The sequence below is a fragment of the Colletotrichum higginsianum genome, chromosome 1, assembly GCF_001672515.1.
Source record: "Colletotrichum higginsianum IMI 349063 chromosome 1, whole genome shotgun sequence".
Classification (NCBI taxonomy): Eukaryota; Fungi; Ascomycota; class Sordariomycetes; order Glomerellales; family Glomerellaceae; genus Colletotrichum; species Colletotrichum higginsianum.
Genome location: NC_030954.1, coordinates 5216456 through 5241254, shown reverse-complemented (window position 1 = coordinate 5241254; position 24799 = coordinate 5216456). Strand labels below are relative to the sequence as shown.

At 55.2% G+C, this 24799-nt stretch overlaps 8 protein-coding genes across 8 annotated transcripts; 4 read left to right on the top strand and 4 right to left on the bottom strand.

The window, feature by feature from the left end:
- Positions 1-326: 326 nt before the first annotated feature.
- Positions 327-1429, bottom strand: CH63R_01538 (Zinc-binding dehydrogenase; the record flags this gene model as incomplete). Its single annotated transcript, XM_018296513.1, has 2 exons — positions 327-1307; positions 1370-1429. 2 exons carry the CDS (start codon positions 1427-1429, stop codon positions 327-329), a joined length of 1041 nt encoding a protein of 346 aa, XP_018164875.1.
- A 1289-nt stretch (positions 1430-2718) lies between these two features.
- CH63R_01537 (C6 zinc finger domain-containing protein) lies at positions 2719-3879 on the top strand (the record flags this gene model as incomplete). Its single annotated transcript, XM_018296512.1, has 2 exons — positions 2719-3628; positions 3692-3879. 2 exons carry the CDS (start codon positions 2719-2721, stop codon positions 3877-3879), a joined length of 1098 nt encoding a protein of 365 aa, XP_018164874.1.
- Positions 3880-4558: 679 nt separating this feature from the next.
- CH63R_01536 (C6 zinc finger domain containing protein) lies at positions 4559-6244 on the top strand (the record flags this gene model as incomplete). The annotated part of the gene is made up of 1 exon (XM_018296511.1): positions 4559-6244. One exon carries the CDS (start codon positions 4559-4561, stop codon positions 6242-6244), a length of 1686 nt encoding a protein of 561 aa, XP_018164873.1.
- A 715-nt stretch (positions 6245-6959) lies between these two features.
- CH63R_01535 (uncharacterized protein) lies at positions 6960-7448 on the bottom strand (the record flags this gene model as incomplete). Its single annotated transcript, XM_018296510.1, has 1 exon — positions 6960-7448. One exon carries the CDS (start codon positions 7446-7448, stop codon positions 6960-6962), a length of 489 nt encoding a protein of 162 aa, XP_018164872.1.
- A 1222-nt stretch (positions 7449-8670) lies between these two features.
- CH63R_01534 (Glycosyl hydrolase family 18) lies at positions 8671-10137 on the bottom strand (the record flags this gene model as incomplete). The annotated part of the gene is made up of 4 exons (XM_018296509.1): positions 8671-8847; positions 8945-9603; positions 9663-9795; positions 9868-10137. 4 exons carry the CDS (start codon positions 10135-10137, stop codon positions 8671-8673), a joined length of 1239 nt encoding a protein of 412 aa, XP_018164871.1.
- A 2869-nt stretch (positions 10138-13006) lies between these two features.
- Positions 13007-14488, bottom strand: CH63R_01533 (uncharacterized protein; the record flags this gene model as incomplete). Its single annotated transcript, XM_018296508.1, has 2 exons — positions 13007-13809; positions 13900-14488. The coding sequence occupies 2 exons, from the start codon at positions 14486-14488 to the stop codon at positions 13007-13009; spliced, it is 1392 nt and encodes a 463-aa protein (XP_018164870.1).
- Positions 14489-18655: 4167 nt separating this feature from the next.
- Positions 18656-20275, top strand: CH63R_01532 (Hexose carrier protein; the record flags this gene model as incomplete). The annotated part of the gene is made up of 2 exons (XM_018296507.1): positions 18656-19533; positions 19585-20275. The coding sequence occupies 2 exons, from the start codon at positions 18656-18658 to the stop codon at positions 20273-20275; spliced, it is 1569 nt and encodes a 522-aa protein (XP_018164869.1).
- Positions 20276-22635: 2360 nt separating this feature from the next.
- Positions 22636-24529, top strand: CH63R_01531 (Esterase; the record flags this gene model as incomplete). Its single annotated transcript, XM_018296506.1, has 5 exons — positions 22636-23298; positions 23353-23442; positions 23509-24025; positions 24084-24277; positions 24329-24529. 5 exons carry the CDS (start codon positions 22636-22638, stop codon positions 24527-24529), a joined length of 1665 nt encoding a protein of 554 aa, XP_018164868.1.
- Positions 24530-24799: the final 270 nt, after the last annotated feature.

The following is a 24799-nucleotide window of genomic DNA, read 5'->3' as shown; positions in this document are numbered from 1 at the left end:
ACATGGATCATGTTAGGGATGAAGCAGAGGGGAACAAGGGGAGTCCCACATTAACTTGGCTGGGAGTAGGATTTCCTATAAGTGATGTTCTGACTTGTGCAGTTGAATGCTTTATCTAGTCTCATCGTCAATTTCCCTTCCAAAAGAACACAAATTCCTGCGTACAGAGCACTGTAACATACACGTGGCAAAAGATGTTGTGTTGTTGATGTGGAAATGTCATTCTTTAAAAACATAATTACTCCTTATTTTACACCGGCACACGACGCCAACAGGTTACACTAACGTAGTAAACAGCCGCCCTCACACAAGCTAGAAGACTACAACTACTGAGAAATCTTATACACCAACTTTTCCGCACTCACACCACCCTTGGCCTGTAGTTCGAAGCCTTTGGGGATGTCTTCCAGCCCGCCAAACTCCTTGGTCGGGTTTGGCTTGATGCTTCCGTCCTCCAACCACTTCGGCAGGAGCTTGAGGTACTTCTCCCAGAACTTCTTGTCCTCGGGCTTCGCCCCGTCGATGTTGTCGAAGGCGCCGTACTTGAGGCTCCGCCCGAAGACGGTGTACCCGAGCGTGCTCTCGACCTTGACGCCCTGCGGGGCGCCGACCTCGTCGGCCTTCCGGGGCAGGATGCACATGACATGGCCGCCCTTTGGCGAGACGGCCTTGGCGACGGCGGTGGTGGTCTCGACCTCGCTGATGGTGTCAAACACGTGCTGCAAGTTATCGTCCGCCGCCTTCCTGACCTGCTCGATCCAGTCCTCGTCGCGATAGTCGATGGTGACGTCGGCGCCCAGGCTCTTCAGGAGCTCGTGGTTCTTCTTGCCGCCGGTGGCGATGACGCGCAGACCGGCCTTCTTCGCAAGTTGGATAGCATACAGACCCACGCTGCCGGTGCCTCCGTTGATCAGCACGGGGATTGGCTCCTTGGCCGGGTTCTCCGGATCGGGGAGTCCCATGCGCTGGAATAGGGCCTGCACGGACGTGGCGAAAGCGAGGGAGATGACGGCGGCCTCGGAGTCAGTGAGGCTGTCGGGGATGGGGAAGACGAGGGTGCTCTCGGTGACGAGGTACTCCGCGAAGGCGCCGCGGAGAGGATCGACACTGGCGCCGTGAACCCAGCCGGCGACGCGCTGACCGGGCTTGAAAGAGGTGCCGTTGGGGTCGGCGATGGTGCCTGCGAAGTCGCAGCCGACGATGCGGCCTGCGGGCACGGCGGCGGTAGATTTCCAGTCGGTGGGGTTCTGGGCTACGGCGGAGACTTTGATGAGGATCTCGCCGGGGCCGGGCTGAGGCTTCGCGACCTGGGACTCGGTTAGCGATGTTGGAAAAGGGGAAGCGGGTCAGACTGGATGGAGTATCTTACCTCCTGGACCTTGGCGGTCTTGTCACCTTGGGTTACGAGGGCTTTCATTGTGGCAGCCATGACTGTAGCTCGGCTTTTGGGTGACGTTTTGAGGGTATAACAAGACTATGTGGAAAGATGAATGAGGCAGTCAATGAGGCACGGCGATGTTGATGGTTTGAGTTCGTAAGTGATCAGGGAACGAGCAAGCGTCTCTGTGAAATGGCTTCGAGTCGATATAAGGTCTTCCAAGAGGCAGGGATTTGTAAGACGAAGTGCTTAGAAATCTGAACAAAGTGTGGGCAGAAGGCCCCCGATCTACGAGAAAACCGGCGCAAAAAGACCCATGCGCATAGGGATTACGTAGTGTGTATCCGTACGCTAGAAAGAACTTGATGTTCCATAGCTCCACGACGGGCGGGGACAGGCAATGAAGAGGGCATGGAATTAAAGTTGGTGAAACAGTCATCATCTTCTCAGATCATCTCATCATCTGCCGCCGATCCCGAAGCCGTGCGAGAAAGCGTACAGGTAGAGATACCCATCTTCCGGCTCGTGGCCGCAGACATTATTGGCATGTAGCTGAAGCTGGTCACATTACAACCTTACATGCGCTCATTGTGAAACTATCGTCGGACAGACCTGGTGGTGCCCGGCTCCGAAGCCATTCATAGGATAGGGGCCACCTCTTAATGCCTGCATCATTCCATGTCCCCTTCGGCGTTGCCCGTGCTGTGGAATAGGAACTTGGCTGGTTTGGGTAACTCTCAATGCTCCCCCCAAAAACCCACTCAGTCTCCAGTTCTTTGCCAGCCACGTGTTGGCCTCGTCCCTGGTCGCAAAGTCGGTTGACGGGATGGTAATGGACGTAGAGGCCCCCCCATTGTACTCTATTCTACGGTTGTGTTCAACCCTACATTGCGTTAGTGTTGTTGATGTCCTTGGGCTGCATCAGGTGCCATGATTCTTCACATTGTGTACCTGATCGAAAACCTAAAGGAGGCCCTCTTGGAGACTTATCATCTTGTTTCCGGTTGGTGCAGACTCTTACTCTCTCCATGCCATCAGTATTGATAACACCGATGCACCAACCACGGAAACCAGGATATCGTATCGTGCGCCGTTACAAGTGTCCATCATCTTGGCGCATTCCAACCCCTCACACAGCCGCCCAGCAGCTTCTTATCGTCGTGCATGTGCAAGGCGACTTCAAAGCAAGGGTTTCGGTCCCCATTTTTGTGCTCTTGCGCCATGCCGCCCATGAATGGTAAATAAGCTGCCCAACACTGTTCGTCTGCAGACTCGGCCGTGTCTCAAAACATTCTGTCTCTTCATTTTAGAAATCACTCGCGAGTTAGGGAATCTACGATATGAAGTTTCTCGGAACGGCTGCCCTCACCTGCGCGCTCCTGAGCTCGGCGGCACGGGCTGCACCCTACACGGAGGCGCTCATCAGTTTACACAAAACGCTCGTCGAGGCCGACTCGACCACCAAGTCGGAAGCCCTCGGGACGCAGGCGCTCAAGACCTATCTCGAAGCCAACTTCACCGTCGAGCTCCAGACCGTCGAAGGAGACAGACAGAACGTCTACGCGTACCCCGGCAACGGCCGCAAGGCGCGCGTGCTCCTCACATCGCACATCGACACGGTGCCGCCGTACATCCCGTACTCCCGCGACGGCGACGAGATCTGGGGTCGCGGCACGTCGGACGCGAAAGGGAGCGCCGCTGCGCAGATCACGGCGGTCGGGTCCCTCCTCGAGAGCGGCGACATCGCCGAGGGCGACGTTTCCCTGCTCTTCGTCGTCGGCGAAGAGTCCGGGGGCGACGGCATGAAGGCGGCGAACAGCCTGAACCTCACCTGGGAATCCGTCGTCTTCGGCGAGCCGACGGAGAACAGCCTCGTGCGGGCGCACAAGGGCGTGCTGGGGTTCAACATCACCGCCGACGGGGTCGCTGGACATTCGGGGTACCCCGAGTACGGGCGGAGCGCCATCGACCTCCTCGTCCGCGCTCTGGACAAGCTGCAGGAGACCGCGCTGCCTTGGACCGAGGAGTTTGGGAACACGACGCTGAACGTGGGGTTGATCGCGGGCGGCATTGCAGCGAACGTCATCGCCGAGAGTGCCTATGGGAGGGCCTCCATTCGCGCAGCGACCGAGGATCTGGAGGGAATCAAGGACATCCTCAACAAGGCCGTGTCCGAAGTCACGCCTGAGCATGTCGAACTGACCTTCACCGGCCAAGGATTGCCCATCAGCCTGGACTACGACGTCGAAGGTGAGTCGTTTCTGTCTCGTCTCAGAGAAGCCCTCAGTTGAACATTGACATAAACCCACACAGGGTTCAACACGACCGTGGTCAACTACTACACTGATGTCCCCCATCTGAACGGCACGCACAAGCGCTATTTGTACGGGCCGGGGACCATTCTTGTCGCCCACTCGGCGGAGGAGCGGATCACTGTCTCGGACTTGGAGCTTGCGGTCGAGGGCTACAAGAGGCTGATCCTGGAGTCGTTGAAGCGATGAAAGGTCTGTGGCGCTGGAACTAGCGTTGGAGTCATGACTGCTCAAGCTCATGCAGGCTGCCGATGGGATTATGATGAAGAAGAAAAAAAAGAACAACTATCAAGATTACTGAGCAAGCCGTCGACTCAGCGCTAGCCTGTGAAATAAATAAAGCCATGGGAGGGAATCCCTGTTATCCAAGGTCTAGGAAAATAGGAAAGTGACCCATCTGTGTAGATCGATGAGTCCCGGCCATGGCATTCCCGAACTCATCTCGCGCCCAGGTCTCATGAATCAGTTGGAGTGAGTGAGTGAGAGTGAGTGACATCAGGGCGGAGTGTGAGAACGAGGTGAGATTCACTCAACGAAGAAAGAGTACGTACTTCTGTGGTGCTCCTCATGGATGGCCTGTGCCCGTGATGACGTCAGCTAGCGGGGCAGCCACGACCCCCTCCTTCGCAATGCCGCAGCACGTGACGTCTCAGCTCACTCACTTCGAGCTCGCACCCCGGCTGCCTCACCAGCTGCGGGACCACCCGCCGGCCACACTCTCTACACTACCGTACCTTACCTTACCTTACTCGACTCGACTGAGCTAGCACCAGTTGAGCGTCCAACGGTAACCTGACCTGACCTGACTCTCTTCTTCAGGCTAACCACGTCGTCCATCGCTGATCGCGGCCACAAGCCGACTGCAACCATGTCCAACTCCCGCGGCCTGCCCGATGTCTTGATGACAAAGGTCGACGAGTACGTCGACTCACTCGCCCCTCAGATCCAGCCACGTATCGCCGCTGAGATCGACACCTTCCAGACGAGGACCATCGACAGCCTCGAGGACCAGGTCATCGACGCCTTCCGCTCTCTCTTTAACAAGGACAAGCCCTCGGGCGATGGCTCGCGAGGCCTGAACGACGCGCCTCCGGACTCGTACGGAGTCCAGTCTCTGCCCTTCGCCGACGAGATCGGCAAGCTCACGCGCAGCTTCAGCGTCATCACAGACGAGGCCGGAGACGACCTGCGGGACATCTTCAACCTCACTGAAGGCCGCGGTGACGGTCCCGACACCCAGTCGCGCGGCGTCAGTCACACCGACTCCTTCTCCGGTGCCAAGGGCTTCCTCTCGTCTGCCATCAACGTCGTTCAGGACCACCTTGACAAGAACAAGGGCTCCGGCGGACAGGGCTTCGAGCTTGACGGTCTCCTCGGCGTGCTCAGCAACACCGTCAAGGACGCCGCCCGAAACCCGGAGGAGAAGGCCCGTGTCATCAGCCCAGAGATCAAAGAGAAGGTCGGCCTCAAGCTGCGGGAGCAGCACGCGCCCATCGCCGAGCAGTTCACTCGCATCGCGCTGGACCACATCAAGCGCTGGCTGCGTGGCAACACCAGCACGCGCGACCTCGGCGACGGCGTCAAGGGCGAGATCGAGGACCAGGTCAAGGACTTGGTCAAGGGCCTCGGCGGCCTCTTCGGCAACAAGAAGAGCTCCCAGGAGGGCACCCGCGGAATCGGCGACCGCGACGGCGGCGACGGGGACGGCAGCAGCGGCGGCTTCTCCAAGGTCATCAGCAACAAGCTCAGCACCGGCCTCGCCAAGGTGCACAGGGAAGTGCGTCTCGAGTTCCGCAAGATCCTCGGCGGCATCGAGAAACAGCTCTTCGAGCTCCTGCCGGACGCCTTCCAGCGGCCGCTCGAGAAGATCCTCGGCGGAAACCCCTTCGACTCGCAGCTCGACCGCGACGCTGGCGGCAACGCGGACCGCGGCTTCGGAGACGACATCAAGGTCAAGCTGGTCAACAAGATCCGCGGCCTCGTCCGCAAGGTGCAGGAGACGCTGCGCGAGAGCATCCTCGGCGTCGTCAACGGCGGCCACCGCAAGTTTGAGCGCGAGAGCTGGGTCTTCGTGCAGAACATTGTCGAGCAGAAGGTGCAGAAGTACCTCCCCAAGGTCAAGATCGACGTGCCGGACGACATCGGCAACGAGAACGTCAGCGTCGGTGCGCCGACGGCCGGCTCGCAACTCGACGGTTCGGGTGGTGGTCACCAGTCTGGGCCTCCCCAGGGCGGGAACTACGCTCCTCCTCCGCCGCACGAGCAGTATGGCGGGCACGGGTCGCACCAGCAGTCGTACAATCCTCCGCCTCACCAGGAGTACCGACCCGACCAGCACCAGCAGTACCAGTCTCACCAGGAATACCGGCCCAACGAGAACCAGCCGCCTCAGTCGTACCAGCAATACCACTCCGAGCAGTACCAGAGCCAAGGGCACAACCAAAGCTACGGCCAAGGGGGCCAGAACTATGGAGGAAACCAAAGTTACGGGGGAGGTCAGGGCTACGGTGGCAACCCGGACCACGGCCAATACGGCGACAACCCGCGGTACTAATCAAAAATAATCTCCGCTGGAAAGCACATGAGACAGCATCTGAGACCGGGAGATTGCATAGGGACATTGGAACACATTTATTGCCAGCGGGACGGGACGGGAAGTGGGCGAAGCAATGGATTTGAAGTAGCACAGGCTAATGAATTATGAATATGAGCAGCATCACCCGCCATTAACCCATGTCGTAGCCCTTGTCTCGTAGTCTTCTTCTCAAGCTCCATCTACCGGCACACGCTTAAGCCTTGACCCTTGCAGAATCTACCCGCAAAGGGGACGGGAGAACCATGTCTTTTTGACTTCAGGCTCTTGATGTCGTTTTGGAGCCTGCAAAAGCCTGCGGGAGCATGGGACTGGATACTATATAATGCTCAGGCTTGAATGATGTAACAGAACCGCATCTAAATCTCTGACCTCGGCGACGGCAATGATGTCTACACAGCAGCATTGATTCACGTGGGAGAGCAGAAGAAAGATCATGCCGTGGAAGAAATGTAATTCCCGGGCCGTCTAAGCGTGTAATCCCCTTTTCTCTCGATCGTGCGGTAGAGTGAGCAAGTCTGTTCTGAATCGTAACTTTGAAAGCCAGCCAAGAATCCCATGTTGCGGCGGGGGTATCGTCAACCAAAGTCGGGAGGATGAGCAGCTCTCATGCCATCTTCCGCTGCCAAATCCAACAACCATGTGAGAAACCACCGAAACCGCCTCCATGTACCCCTCAGATCTCGCCATCCTCCTTCTCCTGGGAGCCGCTAGCATCAGCATCAACTTCAGCGTCCTTCGAGGCGCCACCCTTGTCACCAGCTTCCTCCTCGGGAGTCTCCTCCTTGGCAGCAGCGGCGGCGGCGGCAGCCTTGCCCTTGCCCTTGCGGGCGCGCTTCTTGGTCGGGGTGCCCTCCTCCTCGGCGCCCTCCTCGGCAGCCTCGGCGATCTTCTTCTTGCGCGGGGTGGCGACCTTTCTGGGGCGCGGAGTGGTGCCGCCAGTGGCCTCATCGCCGGCGGCGGAGAACCAGTCGTGCTTGTCGGCGGCCTTGCGGACCAGGTGGCGCACGCTGTCGCCGCTGGCAAAGCCGGCGTCCTCGGCGATCTTGGCGAAGGCGGCGCTGGAGGTCGGACGGGCCACGAGTTTCATGATGGCGAAGGCGAGTTTGATCTCACTCTCGGTGGCGTTGGTGCCGAAGGCGACGGGAGCGGCTTTCGGGGGCATTGTCGCGGTGGTGATGATGATGATCTGACGCCAGGAGAGAGGGAGGAGTCAGTTGTGAAGAGCAGGACCAGGGGCAACAGTTTTGGAAAAGTTCTAACTCACTGCGAGTGTACTGAGGTGTTTCTGGTGATCTTTCGATGGTTGAACTTGACTTGATTTCGTTTCGTTTGACTTGAAGAGGAAACCGAGCTCGAAGTTCGTTTGGTGTTGAGGAAAGAAAGAAACTTGACGAGGTTTCCAAGAAAAGGCTGGGTTTTTAATGTCCTGGCTTCACCATTCCAAGGCCATTGGTTCAAACTGGAAGGACCCAAAAAGAGGACGGAAGGAGCCTTCTCGTTTGGATGTGGATTGGCTTTAGACGTTCCCCGTGGGTTAGAAGACTGGGTTTGAGGTGTCTGGGTCTGGGGGGGTGTTGTGAAGCCTTGTCATTGAGGGTGTGAAACAGGTTTGCTGTGGATGGACCGCAACCTTCCATAGGACAACAAGGAAGGGATCTCAAGAGAAGGTGCGTGAAGCTCTGTGAATGAAGAATATGTGGTCAAAGCCATAACGGAGTGTGTTTCTGCAGGCTAATAAACTGTGATAGGAGTGTCTTTAATTTTGTGATTCAGACTCTCAGGTCTTGTTCCATACCTGCTCCATACCTGATGTCTCAGGTTAGTTCAATAACAAGAGAGTGATAAGTTGCAGGTTTTCTGATGCCTTGGTGAAAGAGATGTAGATGAAAACTTATTTTGGCTGGAAAACAAAGAAGGTTGAAGAAGGTGGATAACTAAAGTATGTCAAAACGAACCCAAGTCAGAGCAGGCAGTCAGCTTTACACAGATTCATAGCAAAGGCACCATTTACCTATTCCTGAGTTCACTTGACACAGTACTTAGCAATCTGTGATGTGGAGCACGGAACCTCTTCCCATAACAGTGTACAGAGTCACAAGGTTTCTTAACTTATTCGCTATCCATGGTGGGGATGGCCTTCACTCGTCTGCTCTCTACCTTTCTTAAAAAGACTGCTGGTTCCATCTTGGTTAGGGATAGACAAAGCCTTGATGTTGGAAACGAGGTTGTTCCCCGGTAGGTAAATTGGCCCCATGAGGCATCAATTAATGGAAAGAAAAAGATGAGTATATCAGTTGTTGGTAGGAATGTTATTATATCATCCTCATATCATTTAGACCCTCTCAAGTGAACTTCCCCTGATGAAGCACCCGAGTACAACCTCCTTACAAGCCGACGGCCGAGCGGATTGCGTCGACGACAATGTTTTTGTGGTCACCGCCGGCCTCCCACATGGCAAAGCCAGCCAGCTTGGACGAGGTGATGTACTTGCCCTTGGCCGTGAGGGATTCGACGTTATCGTAAGAAACCCAGACCTGAGCAGTCTCGTTATAGAGGAATGGCTATCAAATTATTCATCGTCAGCTATCATTTGTCCAGACTTCTTGCAAAAAAAAAGAAAAAATCACTCTCTGGCGTGAGACCATGGGATACACATACCGTCTGGCTGCAGTCGTCGTAGCCGGTAGCGATGCCCTCGCGGGGCTTGCCCGCGTCGTCGAGGAACTTGCCCTCGGTGACCATGCTCCAGAAGGTGTACGTGCCGCTGGGGGGCTGGGCGTTGCCGCAGTCGTCGATGGGTGGGTCGTCGTCCCAGCTGCTGCCCTGGAAGCGGTGGCTGCTGTTCTGCGGCGGGTAGGCGTTGAGGACGCCCGGGGCCGTGAAGGCGCTGGTCGAGTTGACGGAGAAGCCGTGGCCGTAGGCGCCGACGGCGAGGACGAGCTTGCTGGCGGGGATGCCGGCGTTGATCCACTTGTCGACGCCCTCCTTGATGCCGCCCTGGTTGTTGCGGGAGTCGCACGAGAAGGCGAGGGGCGCGTTGGGTCCGCCCGTCGCGGCCCAGGCGCCGTAGATGTCGTAGCCCATGACCATGAGGTAGTCGAGCGTCTCGGTGAAGGGCGCGAGCGTGCCGTTGGCGCTCGAGACGCCGGCCGCGTCGAACCACGGGTTGAGGCTGGTAGCCGCCGTCAGGAACAGGGGCTTGGTCTGCTTCTGCCTAAGCTCCTTGAGGAAGGCGATGAAGTTGGCCGTGTCGTCGGGGTTAATGGCGTTGCAGCCGAGGCCCTGGCGGTTGGGGTACTCCCAGTCAAAGTCCAGACCTGCGACGCGGATTAGCATGGGCTTTCTTCGTTTGAGCGGCTCTAGGTCCTCAACTCACCGTCCAAGTTGTACTTCTCGACAAGATCCAAGCAAGTCTTGACGAAAGCGGTGCGGTTCTCGGCGCTGCCAATGGAAGTGCTGAAGAAGCGGCTTCCAGTCCAGCCACCGATAGAGACGAGCGCCTTGACGTTCTACCAAAGGAATCAGCAATTGTGTCACGTAATCACGAGTCGCGGGGGGGGGATATAGACTGGGAGACATACGTGCTCATGGGCGGCCGAGACGAAGACGGGCAGCTGGTCGGGAGCGGACTTTGTCAGGTTGAGGCTGCCGTCGGCCGACGTCTCGGCGAAGGCGTACTTGACATCCGTGTACTTCTCCCACGGCATGCTCGACACGGGGAACCCGCGGTTGGCGTGGTATCCCGCAAAATACGTCGAGGCCACGATGCCGGTAGTGGCGTTGTCGGGGCATGGCGCGGCCGAAGCGCTCACGGCCAGCAAGGCCGCGAGCGACAACTTAGCGAAGGACATGATAGAGCGGAGTCGGAAGAAGACTTGAACTGTATCAAAAAAAGAATGTAGTGAAGTTGGAAAGTGTTCAGCTCGAGGCTAACGAGCAGGAAGAGAAAGGCGAACTCATCTCGAGTTTGGCGTGACACTTCGGGGTTACTTAAATGACGGCACGTCGACATGGCGCCGCCGTGTGCACCGCTTCACAACGTTTCCGTCCCGACACAATAGAGTTCATCACAGCCCCGTGTTGACGAAGCAAACTAATTGCTTTTTTGGGGCCGCGGGGACCAACATTTCACGGAGAGCGCGTGACTGACTCGGCGCCAGGGAGATGACGACCACAGTCCGCAGGGTTGATCCAGGTGCCGAGCCCGAAAGGTTGGTCTGATGTGTTGTCTTTGGTGGTGAATCCAATATCATGATGGGCATTACAAGGCCATAAACAGCGCCGTGATATATTGCGGCATATGAACCCCTGAGCCCTGCGCGGCAAACCGGTATGCACGATGTATGTAATGTTTTTGGGCTGCCCCCCCTCTTCACCCTCCCCCCGCCTCTTCTCCCCCTATTCTTAGACGGGCAAAGTCTGTCGGGTTCCCACGGGGGCCCAGGGTATCTCTTGCAGCCGGGCCGTCCGGAAGGCGCTGGGCACTTTAGACAAGCAACGGGAGATCGGACTGGGCGAATAACTGCCATATTGCCATTGTCTTGGCTCTGGGATGGGGGGAGGAAGAGGCATGGCGCAGTGAATGGCCACCACGCACAGCCGCCGTGGACAAGAAGATCCTTCATCCAAGACTCCCAAGAGCGTGAACGCCGCATCAGAAGAGCCGCAACCACCTGGAGATCGCAAAGGGGATTGGTCGGGACACTTGGAAGAAAGTTATGCAATGGAACCCTGAAGAGCTGACCAGCTGGCGTTGCTCAGCCAAGACGGGCTGGATTTTTACACTTTTTCGGTTTTTTTTTCTTTCGCAATCGTATGTTCGCGTGAGCTGTCAGGCGGTTTGCTGCGGGGGGCCACCTTGAGAGAGGATACGCTGCTTGTCGTTTCGTTTTACGCATACATGTACACAGGCGCACACGCAAACACACACGAGGGCGGTTCCATCCCTCACTTCGGTGAACTCTGTCAGCTTGGTCCACGTCTTGGTCCTCGCAACGAGTGGTTGAGCGCGGTGCCGAGGGCGGACACCTGAAACTCCCGGGTAGAGGCATTGTGTTTGTATCTCTGCATCCAGTAACACGCCGTCGCCGGCTGTCTTGTCTTCTTCGGGCGGACTGCACTTCCTCACACGAAGGGGCCCCCTTTTCAAGAAGCGCGCGAGCGATGAAGCATCAATGAACCCTGGGCCGTGCTGTGCGAGTTGGACTCGTCGGCGCGGCGCCGGGGTTGGACCCGGGGGCTTCGGAAGTGCCGATTTCCACTCTTTCGCATGCATTGCATCCCCTTTTGGCCGCCCCCTTTTTGACTCCCGAAAGAATTGCTCGGTTTTTGGGCGCTTAGTCATCTCGCAAGCCAAAGTTTATATTCTGGGCCTGGCATCGAATCGAAGGCGGGGGAAATCTCAACCTGGGAACGAACGGAAACGAAGCTTTCGGTAGTTGACTCTGCTGCTCGGGACTTCACAGACTCTCTCACGAGACTGAAGCGTCAACAGCATCTCACTGAGACCCTGCAGCGTTCACGACTTTGCATGCGATGCATAATGCTGCATCACTTAGCCGTGGCACAGCTCAACCAGTCAGCCAGCGACGGACACCCCCAGAGATACTTGAATTTGACAAACTAAAGCAACCCAGATCTCTTCTGATTTTGTACATGAGAAACGTCCGGTTTCAGCGACTACTGCTGCAAATTTCACTCCTACGATTGACCCCATGTGTTTGCAACACGCTAAGTGTGGGTTCAAGCAACTCTTTGCCTGTAACTGCTCCAATCTCTCTCGCGCAAGACTTGACATCATTGCAACAGTTTGCTGCTTTCACCTCTCATCCATGTTTGGCAAACTCACTCTTTAAGCTTGTTTTGACTGAAATCGGTCATCCCTCCCTCAAAAGTTAAGTCACAACTGTATTGCTCGGGCAGTTTATGGTGAACGGACAATTGATTAAATGAACGCCCCACGTTTGCGTGTCACATTCCCCATCGAGGGGCAACATCCGGGTCTGATGAAGGAAATATGCAATACCAGCCCTTCCAATTTTTTGTATCGCTTGTTGGTCCTCATATCTACAATCTTGATTGGCTCCTATGCTATCGACAACCGGTCGTCGAAGGAACGGAAACGGTGCCAAGTATTAACACATCGTTCATTTTGCGTGGTGATCAAAGTGTGCACATTAGGACTTCTCCCTGCAGACTTAAATTTCAGCAACAAGAGGATCAATTTCAGTCCAAAACGTCAGGTTTGACCTGGCTTCTGGCTTGTAGCTTGCCGGGCCCTTTCATGTCGGCTTGCTGGGCCAGTCTTGTAGCACAAAAGCACCATGTTTGCCGAGAGGTAGCGTCTTTCTGGATTGCGAAAAGTTTGGAAATCCCCATTCACATACGAACCAACGCCTGATTTAACCGTGGTACATGAACTGGCCATGGGGTGGTGTATCTCTCCCTACGGAGGAAGAAAACATGCCCCGGCTTGTGAGAACGATTCGAGGGTGTATACGGCCTACACAAAGTTTCGTCTGCACACGTGGCAAAGTCGAAAACAACGGAGATGGCAGTGTAATATACAATGAGTTAATATCTATAGAAAATTATACAATACATGTCGAGGGAAAAGTAGCAAGTCTACAGAGAGTATAGATACATAATCGGAGTGAAAACACCACAGAGACCAATTGGTCAGCTTGTACATGACTGCGGCTGTCTAGGGCAACACTCCAACTAAGCGCTGCAGAAACTCCAGCTGCTCTCGATGCCCCAGGAGATGCCGACCGAGAACTCGGGCTTGTAGGTAGCTGCCGAAGGCGCATACTGCTGGGTGAAGAGGCTGCAGTAGGTGCCCTTGGCGACCCCGTTCTCCTTGACCATGAAGGCGTTGAAGAAGTTGCACCGCAGCGGGCTGTAGCCGAACCAGGAGGCCCACGACCAGATGCCGAGAGACTTGGAGTTCAGGGCGTTCTGGGAGGCGGCGTAGGAGGCGCAGACGTTGGCGTCGAAGGGGCCCGGGAAGAAGTTCTGCCCCATGCAGGTGCTGGGGTGGCTGTGGACCACGCTGCTGCAGTTCTGAGGGTTCGTCCAGCCGGAGGGCGTCGCCGGCGTGGTGGTGTTGGTCTTCTCGTAGCCGTTGGAGCCGGCAATCACCACCTGGAAGCCGTTCCGTCCCTCGCCCGTGTTGGTCGCGGCGGCCTGCTCGACGCCGGAGCCCCAGAGGGTGCACTTGTAGTTGGAGATGGACGGCGGGTTCGAGCAAGTGCAGCCGGCCGGGTTGATGGACGGGTCGCGCTCGACGTAGATGTTGATCCCGGTGCATAGCTTTGTGCTGTCGCAGAGGCTGGCGCACTGGGCGACGTCGTAGCTCTTGAGAGTGTAGAGGCCGAGATAGCTGTTGGCGTTGACCGAAGCGTCGAGATCCTTGAAGGTGGAAGCGTATCCCGTAGGGGTCTTGGCGTTCTGGGCATCCTGGTGGAACTCCTGGTACGCTAGGAACGCATCCACCGTATCGGGCTGGACGCGAGGACCGTTTCCTATATCGCATGGTTAGCTTGGCATCAAGAAAGGGTTGAACGGCGGGGGCTATTGCTATTGGCCCCCGTCACGAGCTCATCGAGACTCACCATCAGGTTGAACAGCGCAAGGATCTTCCGGGTTGATGAAGCCGCAGTAGGTACCGACTTCGAACGGCGCCGCGCATGATGTGGCGGTAGTGAAGGAATTGGTGTTGGTCCAGCTGATTGGCGTACAGGTCGAGGGAGGCGTGGTGATGGAAGCTGCGGATGTGATGACGGTAGAAGCCGTGGTCACGGGAGTAGTCGTCTTCGAAGTGGTAGTGACAGCAGGGGAAGACGTAGTGCTAGCGCAGGTCGACGACGGGACAGCCTTCGAGGTAGTCTGGGGGGCCGGGGTGTTCCAGGTCTGAGATCCCCCGAAGCAGAATCCAAAGAAGCAGAAGTTCCGCTTGTCCAAGACGTCGCGAGCAACGACAGACTTGGTAGCGCTGGCAGAGGCCACGCCAGTAACCGCAACGGATGCAATCGAAGAAGCAGCAGCGGGGTTGTAGACTCCAGTTTGGCCCGTGGCATAGGCGGGAGGGCCTGTCAAGGACGGCGCCGGGGCAGACAGGATGGCGGCGAAGTTGATGGGCTGGACAGTGGGCGAAGCTGTTCCGAAACCCGCGAGGGCAACGAGAAACAATGAGTAGAGCATTTTCGAGAAGTTGTAGCGTGGAGCCGGCAAAAGCTGTATGGGTTTATTAAAGAGTGTCTTCAAAGAGTTAAAGAGTGTCTTCAAAGAGAACGCTGTCAAGAGAACGTGATGCCCAGTGTAAGTCGAGACCGAAAGTGTTGGGATGAACAAGAAAGAATCCTCTCCAGACCGTTGGCAAGCAGAGCCGTCTTTATATCAATCTCGTCTTGCCCAAACGTCAAACGACGCCTTCATCATCACGGACTCTGGGTGATATTGACCTGCCGATTGCTCTTCGTAGAAAAACACTCGGCATCTCGAAGCCGAGGAGCGCTTCGTATAGCTTTGGGCGTTTCCCAGAAGCGTGGCCTATTGACTTCATAGCTCGGGCTACTAGTGGCCATAGCTGTTTGTCAACAGCGATAACTGTCAGTCTTCAGCCTTGCTAGCTTGTTCAAGTTGGAGAGTCGAGCCAAGGCCGATGTCATCGCGCCGTCAAGCGCGTGCTGCTAACACGGATAGCGGCAGTTCAGGTGGCGCTTCATCGCGCCTCGTCAAGAAGTCGAACAATGCGAAACGTGCACTATGCGATGTTGTGGTCCCTGTTAGAAATTTCTTTCGCAGCGGCGGCCTGAATCGTTTGTTAGTCCAAGTCGAAAGGGGCGGCGCAACTGGTGTGAGCTACCGGCTTTGTTGAAACGGGAATTCGGCATCTTTGCAACACTTCGATTCCCATTCCCTCTCACATTAGCAAGCTCAGAGAACCCAAGACGGGAGGGTGTTCAGACGGCCCAGCCTGACATTGTCCTGACATTGTCCTGACAATACCTTAGCACTCAAGAGAGAATTATACCCGTAGCCTCCCCCCTGCTCTTACATGAAGATCCATGGCTAATGTGACAGCAAAGGAGTAGATTGGCCCGGGTGCATCACGGATAACGAGAGAGAAACAAGCACGAATTGGCTTGTTGTTTGCTTTCGGGGCCTCGGCTTCGCGACAATCGGAGAGCGAGTCCCGCCGCCCCTGAGGAGGAAAAGGGTCAAAGAAGGGACTAGTGCAGCCACAAAACCCACTTCTCAAGGATTGTTTCTCGGAAAACTTGCGTAATCCCGTAGGAGAGTTCTCCATGGTTCGCTCCCAATCGTCTTCCGGCATGTTGATGGGACATATTGACGGACCGTCCCCCTTCCACACCCTTCAGAACACCGGTCGTTCCTGCAGCAGCGCATCTCCCAACGTCCCCTAAAGACTTGGGAGGTGAAAATTTGGCGTTTGGTGGCGGTGGCGAGGTAGAAGCAGGCTCGCGTTCGGGTTTGTCGCACGGCCGCCTGTCGGTCGTCAAAGTGACGGACGCGCGTCGACGGCCGTGTTGCCGACACCGAGGAATCGGGATGCCGAGTTGATTGACTGTCGGACGTGTTACCGCAGTGATTTCGGTACCATCTTACGATGGCGGAACGATAGATGCCAACACAGACCAATGGAAAGCTTTCCTGCATCGAGCGCAGTATGTTGCTGTTTATAGAATCATCAGCACTCCCATCAAGTCAACTGGCAGCATGACAAAACAAGGCCTCGTCCTTTGCACACCAACCTGTCACCTGCTGGGCAATCTCTCAGATCGCTACTCTCTCAGTCATGATGAGCAAGGGTGACGAATGTTGCACAAATGATACTCCTTGCTGATTTCCATCTCATCTTGTTGTCAGACTCGGTTTGCATGTGTGCAACATGTTAAGATCCTCATCGAATTCACTGTCGACATGATCAGTTCATACTAAAACGGGAGGCTAGCTGCTGTGCTTTCCACTAAAAAAACCGATGCTTTGGCTTGTATATCAGTCAATGTGCGTTTGGATGGGACCTAGCATTCATGACCTGGCAATCTTCATTGCCTACCGGATCTTGGTGGGATGCTTGAAAAGAATTTCCCACCTTGGGCAAGCAGAACCAAATCTGGTTCTGCACAGCCAGCTGGGGTAGGAAATATGGTGGAGGGCTTGGTCCTAACCTACGGCCTGTTTCGGCGAGCATACAGTTGGGTATCCAATTCTGTGCAGTTTTCAATGGAATAGGGATCTTCTTCACACGCATGTGTATATTATTACTGGTCGTTAGGCTTTTGACAGTAGTTCATTCTCCTGTGATGTCTGTCGTCAGGGTCGCGCGGGGCTCCCATGATCAATGGATGCGGGCTATTGAACGGGGCAAGAATATTAAAAAGCGGTTAACCAGACAGGCGATTTGCAGATAGGACAGACGACTACTCAGACAGGCGAAGCCCAGTAGAAGCCTACAAATCTACCTGCATCTAAGAAGTCACAAGTGTCTAATCTTCTCAGGTCCTGTCAACGGGAATCGTACGTATTTATCGGCATCAACCTTGTGTCCGAGACAGCACAAAGAGTCCTCCGTAAGAAAATGCCGTTTCTGTATCATTCCGGAGATTCCGCCGACATCAAGTATTACACCCTTGTGCATGCCCTTGCCAACCAATATCACTGCCCCTCGCTATTGCTGACCGTCAAATGGACACTTGCATCGGCCCGGGCTGGCTGGGATAGTGCAGATGCCAAGGACTGATGGTCTTGGATATCCGCGACAAGCCTGTCTGCCGGTGCAGTTCATTGCCGCAAGTGTCCACGGGGGGTTGCATTCCGCCGTGACCGCTGAGGCTCTGCAATGATTGAGGCGTTTCTTGGCCGATGCCAAACTTTATTGGCGGTCGACCTTGGCTTGCTGCTAAGATTTACCAAGCCACTAACAAATCTTGTACGCTTGTCGTCTTGATTAACTGAGATTCTACCCGCATCTCATCGAGAAACAAACCTCAACATCGCAAGTTGTGCTGTAAGAGCAGCAGGTCAAACAGCCTGCGTTGATGTTTCATTGATAAAAAAAAGTCTACAGGCGATTCTCTCGTCGGGGGAACGATACGCCTCGGACAAGGTCAAACCCCCTCGGCGGACAAATGCCGCTTGGCGGCCTAGCGAAACACCGCGGATGATGTTGACTCGCGCTTTGGATCCCGCGCTTTCTCCACCGAAAATGGCTCGATTAAAGCGGTTCTTCGTGATGGAAGCCGGCGGCAACGGAAGCGGCAGGTCGAAAGTCGTGCCTCTCGCGAATACATGTAAGCAGGCAAAGCACACTCCCGGGCTGTTCCCGGATGCTTGTCATACCATCAACTGCTGCTTGATGGGCCTTCTTTCGAGGGGATTACTACTCTCGGTGACGAGTACTCATACACCGGTGGCGATTATCTGCCGAAGTTCCGTTTGTTTGTCAATCTGAATGCAAGGCATCTCTAGCTTTGCACGCTCTGCATCACTTTGATGATGACAGCAGCCTGTCTAAACCTGAAGCCGAGGTAGAAGTACACGAGGGAATGCCGTTAGACCGACGTTGTCAATGATGAGTTCTTGTGTGACTTGCTACACCACACTCACAGACATCTTCTCTATCGGATATCGTATACCATGTCGCAGCTGTGAGTTCCACGCCAAGGAATCGTCGTCGGTCCCATCCGAACATGATGAACAACGTGCACATTCTGGGGTTTTGCGGAGATGAAAAAGCTTGGCATAAGGGTCTGTTCAATGTACAATCATGAATGGGACCTGGAATGACTGGTGTGTCCCGCATCCAGCGACGGCTTCCACACCTCTTCGGTATACCCTCGTGTAGCATGTTTACGGCCGGAAACTTGGAACAATCCGTAACCCCACACCACACAGATTGTGTACAACCCATGAGATTCGGCCCTTTAGACATGTGTGTAAGCCATACAGTTGCCTTTACAAGCCTGTTGAGTCGTCAGACCTCTTTACAAGTGGATCAGTGGCCAGTCTATGCAGCTCAAGATCATCCCCCCTTTCTCTCCCCCTCTCACCCTCCCCCCCAAACAGGTCGGCCGATCCCCACGACTCCGCGTACTCCTCCATGGGGCGCAACGGAAGGAATTGGATACCTCCGCATCCTCCCACACACGGCTCCACGATGGAGTTATCTAACCGCCCGTGGGGCCGCAAATGCGTCAAGAGGCTAAAAGACGCTTGCTCTCCCTTCCCCATGGGAAACGGGAGTAGCAGAGAGACCAGAGCGTTTGTGTTCCCTCCCGCCCTCTGCTTTCGTCTTTTCCTCCCATCTCTGAAGTGTGTTGTCGTCACGATACACAGCAAGGAACCATGGGTTCCAAGAAATACTTCGGCCTCACCGGCAACGCCCTCAACAACCTCAGGATCCTCCTCATCATCGCGCCCAGCTTCATTCTTTACGGCTACAACATCGGCGTCGTCGGCGGCCTGCTGACCGAGGCGGACTGGGTCAAGACGTTCCCCGAGATCGACACCGTCAACACCTCCGGGGACGAAAAATCTCGCAACTCGACGCTGCAGGGACTCGTCGTTGCTACCTTCACGATCGGCGCCACCATCGGCTCGCTTTCCTGCTCGTGGACCGGAGACGTCTACGGGCGTCGAAACATCATCTTCTTCTCGTCCATCCTCACGCTCATCGGCGAAGTCCTTATGGCGGCCTCCTTCGGTCTGCCGCAGTTCGTCGTGGGACGTGTCCTCACCGGCCTCGGCATCGGCCAGCTCAGCTCCATCGTCCCGGTCTGGCAGTCCGAAACATCCGCCGCAGCGAACCGTGGCCGTCAAGTCGTCATATCCGGAGTCTTCATGTGCGTCGGTTACATGCTCGAGTCGTGGATCGATCTCGGCTTCTTCCAATTCCATTCCGGTCCCATCACGTGGCGGCCGCCCCTGGCCATCGCCGTCTTCTTCTCCATTGTTCTCATGGTCTCGATTTACTTCTTCCCAGAATCGCCGCGCTGGCTGGTCATGAAGGGGAAGAACGAACAAGCACGCTTCGTCATCTCCGTTCTGAAGTCACTTCCGGCAGATTCTCTCGAGGTACAGGCCGAGCTTTCCGGAATCGAATTTTCCCTCGAAGAGACCAAGGGCACTCAGGTCTCCTTGAAGGATGTTTTGAAGATGGGCGAGGACAAACTCCTGTATCGATTCTGTCTCTGCATGTCGCTCCAGTTCTTCCAACAGATGGCGTAGGTTTTCCCCAATCCAACGTAGGCATTTGGAACGGACGTAACTAACAGAAACGTTTCCTCCACCAGCGGTTCCAACCTGGTCAGCGTTTACGCCCCAATCCTATTCCAGCAGGGTCTCGGGTTATCCAGCCAATACTCTCGCATCCTCAGTGGCGGCACTTTGACATGGAAGTTCTGTGCCTCCTTCATCGCCTTCTTTACCATCGACCGCTTCGGTCGCCGTGCTGCCTTCATCGTCAGCGGCACGGGAATGTCGCTCTGCATGATCGCCCTCGCCGTCGCCACGTCTTTTGGAACAGACAACTACCCGGCCCAGATTGCCGCGGCCTTCTTCATCTTTCTCTACAACACGTGGATCCCCATCGGTCTCATGGGCGCCAACTACCTCTACTGCACGGAAGTGGCACCCCTTCGCCTGCGCATGGCCATGTCTTCCATCTCGACCGCCAACCACTGGCTTTTCAACTTCCTGGTCATCATGGTCACCCCGGTAGCCCTAAACACCATCGGCTGGCGCTACTACATCGTGTACGCCGTCATCGCCGCTGCTATGCCCGTTACGGTGTACTTCTTCTTCCCCGAGACGACGGGTCGTAACCTTGAGGAGATTGATCTGCTTTTCCGCGAGTCGCCCTCGATTATGGCCACCGTGAAGTACGCCAAGACGAGACCTATCGCGATGCCACAGGAATTCAACTCGGAGAAGGGCGAGAAGGCGACCCATCTTGAGGGTGCGTGAAGGCGATTGCTTCGGTCCGGGCGGGGGTACTGGGAATGAATGAAGCTGGAAGAACGCCAGCACAGTGGTTCATTGTAAATTACAGAAGCTTATTGAAATAACTGTGGTATATGTATGGTCAATTTGTCTCAACCCCTACGTCAGTAAGAAATCCTTGCGCAACAACCAGTCACCTACCCCTCGCTCACCAATACCTGCCAGTCTTGATTTTGCTTGATTTAAGCGTGGCGGACCAGAAATACTACTAGTGGGACCCATAAAGCGAGAACAAAGCCCAAGTTTGACCGGTAATGGTCGCGAAGGTGCTTTGAGGCCGCATGTTCGGTGAGGCCGTCACAATAACATGGCTGCGAGGCCATAGGCATCACAGACCTGGAAGGCTGTGTCCGAAACGTCGCATATATACCCTTATGCGGTAGACTTGGCCCACATCAGGCCCATAAGATCCGTATTGCGGATAGGTCCGAGGCCAAGATCCAGTAGCCGGATATTGGACGTTCTAACCCTGCGATGGACATTCAGCACAATTTTTGTTAATCACCATGGAGCCGAGACCGTGTATAAGAACAAGTAGGCCATCCCAGCTCATCTTTTATACACATCATCTGCCTCCAGGCTTCCTAATTGAAGCATGCCATGAATGTATATAGCGGCGGTCTCCCGGCTCACAAGTATCCAAATCACTGGCCAGATCTCACAACCAGACAGCCCATTCTTTCACTCATCATCACCCAAATTCATCTATCCATAATCTTCTGCCTTAGTACTGTTGTAACCTTTTTGTCCGTCAACCACGCAAAGACCGCGACGTCTCTTCATCGCAGGGCGACTTGGCTAACAACATGTGTCTGTAGGGGCTTCGCTAGTATTGTCGCTGCCGCCCCAGTCGACCATACTAAGCGTCTGGACGACATTAAGAACTGCTACTGCGGCAGAGACACCTATTCAGCGCTTGTTAGTGACCCTGACACCCCAAGACTGCCTGCCCTGATTATGGCGCTGTCGGTAAGCACTCACCTGTAGCCACCTTCCTTTACATACTTCAAGCCAGTAACTGTTAGGGCTTCTGTCCGCATTAGTTGGTCCTTATCCCACCAGGTGCCAGATTATGATTGATATCAACGAGCCGTTATTCGTCGACAAATGCAAGGCCCTGGGTCAGCCTACGGGGTGGTGCGAGAAATGAGTAAGCAGAGGGATAAGGATGAGCAAGTATATGAAACTTCCTTAGCTGAACCACCTCATATCAAATCTTGCGACATACAGTCAATTTCCCCATCTTTACTGAACAAGGCTTCATACTGCCTATCAAGAGGTGCAGTTTGAAAGTGCGTAAGGGATCGTCGAATCATTTTTGACTGCTGAAAGTCAAAAGTTATTATCCTAAACAGATAAGATTTAAACTCTTGGGACCGGTAGCAGGACAGCGGGAAATGGAAGCAGAGTATCTCTGCCCTTCTTCTATGAGAGACAGATGAATGATGGAGAAGATTCCGGATACAAGCCGAACAGCCTACATACGCAGTTTCCATGGATTAACTCTAAGCTTTGTGGAAACGAAGCAGGAGAAACCACCACCTCCCGCATCTCACAACAGAGAAGGGTCACTCTGGCCTCTGAACATGATATAAGGGCTTGAAAACTGGAAAAGAAATGCGAACCACCACTCAAACCGTCGTTGAAAACAATTGTGACAATAATGAACGGGCACTATCAGACTCAATCAGCTCACCTAGCATCAAATGGCTAGATATTGGTCAAAAGCATCATCACATCTGCTCTCGCTGCTTCAACCCCACCCCCACACTCCGTAAGGCAATACTGAATATTGCCACCAACTTCCTAGCTGTACAGATATCCCCCTGAGCAAGATCGCGGGACTCTTTGCAATTTGTGGATGCATTTCCTTTCGGGGCACTGCAATTTCAAGAACGGTGACATGTTCCTGCGCTAGAGGGTTAAATGACTTGGGGGACGATTCATGAACCTGAGCCATCCGAACCGTTCATCTCACCACCTCGCCTTGTGGGGCTAATGCGAACCAATCGAGGGTTTGTTTCGGCTTCTATAAACAACATCGGGACCCATCTTCCCCACGACGCGGGTTCGTCGACATGGTCCTTATTTCTGGCTTCTGACGTATACCGCTTGCGAATGAGGCTCAGAGGAAGGAAACGTCCCTGGGCTCAGGAGACGCGTCCTTCTTGTGGGCGTGATCGGAGACTGCCGTGCAAGAAGGAAGAGCTTTGCGAAATGGAAGTCGAAAGTGTTATATAAGTATCCAAGGATGCCGACTGCAAGGAGAACATAATGACAACGCCATACAACCACCCGCTACGATCGCTACCTATTTAACAACCATGAAGTTGAGCCATTCATCTCTGCTGATAGCGGCCTCCGCGGCTATGGGCCAGACCACTACTCCGGGCCCAACAGCAACGTCTGGTTCCAGCACCCTCCCGTCCGTGACCCTCGACTACTGTACCGTCGTCGCCACCGCCGGCAATGACTCCGTCGGCTACTACAAGTACCAGAACATCCGGTTCGCCGCCGTACCCACCGGCGACCTCCGATGGGCCAAGCCCCAGCCGCCGCCTGTCGAGACGGAGATCAACACCGGCGACCTGGCCTCGGCCGACGTCGCCTGTAGCTCCAAGGAGGACTGCTTGTACGTAGACGTCTGGACGCCCGCCAACGCCGAGGGCAAGAATCTGCCGGTGATGGTCTGGACTTACGGCGGCGGCTTCACCGGCGGCAGCAAGTCGGAGAACACGCCCGAGGGCCTCTTCGACCTGTCGACGGACTTCGTCTTCGTCGCGTACAACTACCGCCTCGGCATGACCGGTCTCGCCAACGGCCCGACCTTCCTGCACGAGGGCGGCACGTCCAACACTGCTATCTGGGATGTTTCGGCGGCCTTCGAGTGGACCAAGAAGTACATCGGCAGCTTCGGCGGCGACCCCGACCAGATCACGGCTGTCGGTTTCTCGGCCGGTGCATCTCAGACTCTGTTCCAAATGACTGTGAGCTGGAGCCTCTTTTTCGGTGCTGATCTTGGAAGCTGACTCCATTTCTAGCGCTTTGCTGGCCATGCTGAGCAGCTCTACCAACGCGCCTATGTCATGTCTCCCGGCTTCGTCCCTGGAGCTGGCCATCAGCACGCCGAGGTATGTTGAAATGGAGGCCCCTCTTCCCCATGAGACCGTCCACGAACTAACATAAAAAACCTCAAGGCGTTCTGGCTGAACGTTTCCTCTGAAGCTGGTTGTCCTGGTGGAAGCCTCGAATGTATGCGCGGCATCGACTTTGACACTCTCAACACCGCCGCCACCACCATCGTGGATACCTACGACTACCAATTCCAGCCCCGTGTTGACGGCGACATCATCGCCGACACCTACGAGGCCCAGCTATACCAGGGCCGCTTCAACTTCACCGGCCCCGTCGTCGCCACGCACGAGCAGCACGAGGCCAACGGCCAGGCCTACACCGGCGTTAACACGACCGAGGACGTCGCCGCTTACCTCCGCATCTTCTTCCCCGCCATTGAGGACAGCGTCGTCGACGAGATCCTGGCTCTGTACCCCGAGGACGACTACACCTCTCCCGGCCTGCGCTTCTCCGATATGAAGCAGCACTTTGACCTCACGGCCCATAACCTTGCTCTCACCCATGCCATGGACAACCAGACCTGGAACGGCATGGTTGCCCTCGACTCTGCCACTCACGGCACTGACCAAAGCTATTACTGTAAGCTCGATTTTCTTCAAAGCCACCGGACCAGACAGGGCATCTAACATTCAGGCAGGGTACAGCACTTATTCGCTGTCCAGCTCTTCGTCCAGCGACAGCACCGGGTCCGCCACCTCCAACACGACTGCCTCGAACTCCACGACCACCTCCACAGCCGCATCTTCTTCCTCCTCTTCGAGCGCTGGCGGGCCCCCGTCTGGCGGCGATGGCGGGCCCGGTGGCTCCAGCTCCGTCAACGCTACGATTGCCGTAAGTGTGATGTTCCAACTCGACCCAGGATTCCAGCTGACGAGAATCCAGGTTATGATGCAGAAGTATCTGCTGTCCTTCGTCCTGACGGGGAACCCCAACACCCTCTGGCCCGAGGACAAACTCGAGTGGCCCCAGTACAACTCGTCGACTGCCGGCACTCAGATCGTCTTCAACACTACCTTCTACCTTGACAACGATGACCTGGCCAACGACCAGGCCAAGTTCTGGAACAAAGCGCTGTGGTACTGAGTTATGGATTGATACCATTGGCCTGCATTTGTCTATTTTCTCATGATGAGAGCTTGCAAGCCTATATTTGTTGATTTTTGTGGGGTTGTGGCGAGATACACGCAATGTTTTGAATCGTCTAGTGTTCTTTTCATGTTGAAACTTGCAAGAGATACCACTTGCGAGCATGGGACCGAAGCCTCGATACAAATCACCCAAGGTTTCATTCGTTAGTTGGGAATGAGGAAGCTTCCCCTAGAGTCCACTGAGAACACCCAACCAGGAGGTTGA